The 6,175-nt window shown below is 38.7% G+C and overlaps 1 protein-coding gene across 1 annotated transcript; it reads left to right on the forward strand.

The window, feature by feature from the left end:
- The first annotated feature begins 20 nt into the window (after positions 1-20).
- LOC145766160 (uncharacterized) lies at positions 21-635 on the forward strand. The gene has a single exon (XM_082577815.1). It carries the CDS (start codon positions 21-23, stop codon positions 633-635), a length of 615 nt encoding a protein of 204 aa, XP_082433941.1.
- The last annotated feature ends 5,540 nt before the right edge of the window (positions 636-6,175 follow it).

The following is a 6,175-nucleotide window of genomic DNA, read 5'->3' on the forward strand; positions in this document are numbered from 1 at the left end:
CAAAACCTAGACAACAGCTCATGGCAGAACTGCCAGAAGCAAGGTTACAAATGTCACAGCCACCATTCTCACAGACTGGCGTTGACTTTTTTGGGCCGCTGAATGTCCGAAACAGACGAAGTGACATTAAGAGATACGGCTGCCTTTTCACATGTCTCACAACTAGAGCCATTCACTTGGAAGTGGCACCAGACCTGACAACTGGCGCATTCATAAATGCCCTACGGCGTTTCATAGCTCGCAGAGGCCCCATCAAGAAAATCTTCTCTGACAATGGAACCAACTTTGTGGGTTGTGAAAGAATCTTGAAGCAAGCCATCGATGAGTGGAATCAGAACCAGATCCACCAGAGCCTTCGACAACAAGGAATAGAATGGTCATTCAACCCCCCAACAGCCAGCCATATGGGCGGAGCCTGGGAGAGAATGATTCGCACAGTACGTCAAATTCTTATGAACATCTTACCAAAACAACCACTCGATGATGACACATTGCACACATTACTTCTTGAAGTAGAAGACATCGTCAATTCAAGACCACTCACCGATGTGAAACTGGAAGTTGATGGCGACTTACCCCTGACACCTAACCACTTGTTGAAGTTGAATTCTTCATCGATTTACCGCCAATGTTAAGCTGCGACAGAGATGGCTACCGACCAAGTGATCGATACCGCCATGTGCAGTTTCTGGCAGACACCTTTTGGAAGCAGTGGGTTAAGGAATACCCACGATCTGTGATGTCAAGAGCAAAGTGGCTTCACAGAAAGGAGAATATCCGAAGAGGAGATATCGTCCTTTTGATTGATGACTCTGCTCCCAGACAACGATGGCCACTAGGCAGAGTAATTGAAACATTTCCTGATCGTCACGGCGTTGTTCGTTCCGTAGAAGTGAAGAATGCAACCGGATCTCTGAAGAGACCAATATCCAAACTTTGTGTAATTGTCCAAACGGAAGAAGATGATCCAGATGAAGATGAGACACCAATAGACACCGTTGAGATTTTGCTGGAAGATCAGAGCGATGAGGAAGAGACTGAACTGTTACATGACAATAGACTGTTGAAAAACTTTTATTCATGAAAAGAACGAGCCAGTTTGGCCCTTCTTTGGCCCGGGAGTGTTAGATTTTCAACAGGTCCTTGATAGGCCTGCCTTTCGTTTTACCGCATTACTCCCGTTAATTTGTGTATTCGCCACCTAGCGTCGTTTCCCCTTCATTGTTATGTTATCGCTCTTTGCAAATGGCAACACTCACCACGAGATTGTCTATGGAACTTTCGAGACGTTTTCGTTTTTGCTGCTAGTTTGCCAGCTAGCCGAACTTGTTAGTTACTGTAGTTTGTGACTGAAAGTTGATTGATTGATGTTTATGCTTTGTTAGCTGCTTCTCTGTTATGTACTTCTACAGGACTTAAGTTTGACAACTGCTATGGTAATACTTATTTGCGTGTAGGCTGAATTCCATATTTGCAGCTTGCTATCTCAAAGTTCAACTTACTGGTGAGCGTACTTGTGATGTAATAATGTTTTTTGTAGCTGAATGTTGACTGTCTACCGTAAACAAACGTAACGTATCTCTGATGTGCGTAAATTGTTGTTAGGCTAATACTTCAAACTTAAATATTGCAGAGTCAATCACTATAGAATCCTTCGCGTACAAGTGCATCATTTGGCATTACTGATCCGGTCATACTACCGGTACGTTCATTATTCTGAATTGTATGATTGATTGATTTGTGTCGTGAATTGTGAATTTATGTTTACTACTGAATTATTGACCAATAATTTGTCAGCCTAATGGAAATTAATTCTCGTAAACCGATCTTAACTAGGCCAAGTGAATTGCCACGTTTCTTTGTTTTTTAATGATTATTGACCTAGCGTTATGGTTGTACGGTACGGTAGCCTACGTAATAATTGTGTAAGGTAACATCGCGAATTTATTTATTCAGTGCGTCATTGGCCAACCTGTGGAACTTGTGTACCGTACAGTGGATTGAGAACTGTTTGTCAACAAATTTGGTACGTTTATCAGTTCGACTGTTGTGCTTGCTGAATTGTGACTAGTGTCTTATGTTGTGTTATTTCTTGACAGAAAAACCGTATAAACTTCATTGCTGCGAAGCAGTCATTGGAAACCGAGTGATTTCTTCAAGTTGGCGTGCTTTAACAGTTGCTCAGTCCTGCCGGGTGGATTAGGAAAATCGTGACGTCACCGGCGCAATTAACTACCGCACCCGTTGTGTTCGCGTCGCACACAGCAACCTACTTCGGTCACAAGCACGTTTTAACGTTTGTATTTTGTCGCTTTTACCTTTTTCTCGACTCTTGCTTTGTTGACGTGTATTGTTTTTGCTGTGATGGTCAGAAATAGAAACAACTGAACTGAACTTTCACTATTCTTTGAAAGTAATGAAGGACGGCAGAGTCTTGTTGAGGTGCGTTTATTTCTGGTTGTGGGACTGTAAATCATTCTGGCGTTTTTCGTTCAATTTTCTTGTTGTCTGGATTCTGTTGCTCAACGTCATGCTTGCTGAATTGGAATGAATCAATAAACGAATCATTACCGAAGACCATCGTGTCCTGGTCGCCTCTCGCCCCCATTGTGCCTAAGGGTGTTGTAGTCCAGATCACGACTGTATATGAGTGAGCATGGTAATGAGCAAAGCGTCGCTACAATGTACAGTAAAAATGTTGAAAAAAATCACAATTAAAAAAAGCAAATAATAATAGCATCCCAGCAAAGGGATGCTGCGAAGTGACTATTCAAGGTCTTAAAGTCAAGCAGCCACCCTCAAACTCATCAATAATAATTGGCTAATTGGGACGGATAAATAAAAACAAACAAATAATACTGAAGCTATCCAAAATGACAAGAAATTAAAAACTTAGGTCATAAGTAAGTTTAGATAAGTAAGTAAAAACACTTTTTTAAATTTGAATTTGGCAACCTTGCACTCTGCTACTTTTTACTGTAGGGTTGCCAGATTGGGCGCTTTTACGCCCAATTGGTCTACTTTTGATTTCTCCAGGCGCCAAAAATTCGCGTTGGGCGCGGTTTTTTGGCTGGCACCTAATTGGGCTACTTTTTAAAGGAAAATACAATTTAAATTTGTATTTAAAAATTGTACAGTATCATGTTTAGGATTATTATTTGATTCGCAGTTATTTCATTGAGGAGCACCGTTTTAGGAGGCCTCCTTCAGGCAGGGTTACCAATTTGGTATATAAATGAAAAAAATAGAATTTCGACACTTTAAACCCTGATTAATGTAAAGTCAATAGAGGATCTGCGTGAAGCAGATACAGAAGCATCTAATTTAATGAAAAATTTAAATGCAGTAATATTGACAACTTTTTAAAGTACATGTAGTTGAAACAGAAATAGAAAATGTTGGGTGGAAATTCAATGTTCATGACAAAGTCCAAATTGAAATTCTTCTGTTGCAGATCGCGATTTTGGGTATTGAACCCTCTTCAGTACAACTATATTAGCTCATAGTATCAGTAAAATTTACAGCAGTTCACTTTAGAAAATGACTAAAAATGTTATGTGGTTGCTAAGGAACAAATTGGTCTGCGAAATTAAGTAGAAGAATTTTCTATAATAGCCTATCTCTTTGCTTGGGCTCCATTTTAGAACCCCCCAAAAAATTGGGCTACTTTTTGCATAAGCTTGGGCTCTTTTTTATATTAACCTCTGGCAACCCTACTTTTTAGGCATGTTACCAGCGTTGCCAGATGGGGAAATAGGATACCAAATAAAAAAAATCTGGTGAAATTTAGAGGTCTTTGGTATCACGCTTTTTGACCTTGGAACCAGACAACGTTTTGGTGAAATCTGGTGAAATATTCACAACTCAAGGTTTTTCAAAATTTTTTAAATCTCTGCTCGTGCATAAAACGTTTTGCAAGAGGTTTTGCGCTCTTCAAGCAATCTTTTGAATCTGACAACAGCACTGCACCAGCAGTCGTGTAGCTTTTGCCACTGGCATGGTTGCAGGCAGTGGCGAGACAATGCTTTTTGGAGAGTTCTTTTTACTAAAAAAACTTGTCAAAAATGCAAGTTTTATATTTAAAATTAGTGAAGGAGGTTGTTTTTTGCCCCAAAACTAAAAGTTTATCAACATCAGTGACCTTACATAAACTACACAAGCATACAGTGGCCACTTAATTGTTTCATTTTTATGGATATCCTGTGCAGGATAGGATATGCATAAGTCTTTCAAATTTTTTCATCTGGTTGTTATTGCATCTTGGAGGGCATTTTAACCCTGGCAGTAAAAGTTTCCGCTTTTAAAGTAAAAACAACAACTTTTTTGTTTAAGAACTTTTGATGTTTATACTGATAATTATGACTGCTACTGTTACAGTATAATCCGTGTATGCAATGTGTGACAAAACATATGCTTTGCATATTTGTTTCATTTTAGTCTTATGTCTCAAAAAATATTTGTATTTTTAGGCCAAATTGCTTTATTTAGGGTGTTTTAAATATCTGGTGAAATTGAATGCAATCTGGTGATATTTTAGTTACTTTTTGGTGCCAAGCAGCTTCCAGCATCTGGCAACGCTGCATGTTACTGAGTCACTCTGGAGCCAGGTAGGCAGTGGTGCCACTGCTAGATTTTTTCCACTAGATCTAGTGTTTTTTAGCGAGTTAGCGTTATGTTGGTGTGCATAACTTTGAACAGTGTTCAAAGTAGCCCTACCTATTGTTTTGTTTGATTGCATCAATGTGTTTGTAGTACCACTTTGCAAAGTGAACAATGTGCTTTTTGTCCGGTTGCACCCAATGATGAATTAATTTGAGATTAAAATATACATGTAAAGAACTGTGAAAAGTGTTCAAAGTAGCCTCACCTTTTGGTACGCTTAGTCGCTTACATTTCGGCTGTGGATTAGGCTATAATGGTAAAAGACGAGGGACCATTTTATTTTGCTCTTGTAACCTTTCCACTCGAGCTTTGAAGGTAAAACACAAGGATCTTATCCAAACAGGTTATTTACAAGTGCACATTAAATTTTATAGACAAAGCTCTGCACAAAAGATACAATATCTCAACAATGTAAAACAAAGGAGTGATTCACATGGCATGCCTTGTGACTCTATTACAGACACAACACACATCTGAAATTTGTATCAACTACAGAGCTCTCACTTTCAAGGAAATTTCCTTATTTTAAGTAAATTTAGTTCGAAATCTATTTTGACTTTTTAACACTCACTAATGCCATTGGTTATCATTCTTGTACATTTTGCTTGTAAATGATCGTATTTTTATCGTACTAGTGTTTTTTTTGTGAATCTAGTGTTTTTTTCAGTCAAATCTAGTACTTTTCCACAACAATAGAGTGGCAACATTGCAGGCAGGGCCTCCAAGAGCCCTGCCGGGCCCCGGTGCAGATCTTGCTGCCGGGCCCCCCAGCGCAACATGTCGCGTGATATCTCACAAATCACAAGCAAAATTTGCGGTGCGCGTTAATCCACAAGGCCAATGAATACATGGTGTTCCGCACAGTGTTTTTATTTTAAAACCAGACCTATTTAAAAATACTACAAAGAATACATTAGGTTAAAGTATTACCACTCCACTATTTCACAAAGAATGCAGTATTGTAGTGGTGTTTATGACTTTAAATTCACAGATACACACTAGTTATACAAAGATAAAAGGCTGTGGCTATAGTTACACTATGTAGTGTAACTATAGCCTCAATAGCGTTGCCAAATAAAGAATTCTGCTTTAATTTGAGGAAACGTTTATAGCTGTTGAAAACAAAAACTTGTATTTTGGAAAAAATGTTTAGTCATGGTCAAAGATCAAAACCCTAACCTTATTCCTAACTCTAACCCTTACCCCTTCCTAACTTTAATCCTAACTCTGGCAACACCTGATTGTAACCATGGCAAAAAGTGGATAAAAATAGCCACTTTGAAGATAAAAATGGCAACACTATCCGACATGGCTGACATACAAGTAGCATTGCATATGTGTGCATACACCTTTACATAAACATACCGTACAATATCATTTCTGACCTTAAAATCAGCAGAGACTAGGAGACCAAACTTGGATGAATGCATTGCTATTGTTCATGACATCAAGAAATACCAACTTTATTTCAGGATCAATAGGCAGCTTCTTATTTTTACTCCTTTAGTTTTCT

Source organism: Aplidium turbinatum, chromosome 3 (genome assembly GCF_918807975.1).
Source record: "Aplidium turbinatum chromosome 3, kaAplTurb1.1, whole genome shotgun sequence".
Lineage (NCBI taxonomy): Eukaryota > Metazoa > Chordata > Ascidiacea > Aplousobranchia > Polyclinidae > Aplidium > Aplidium turbinatum.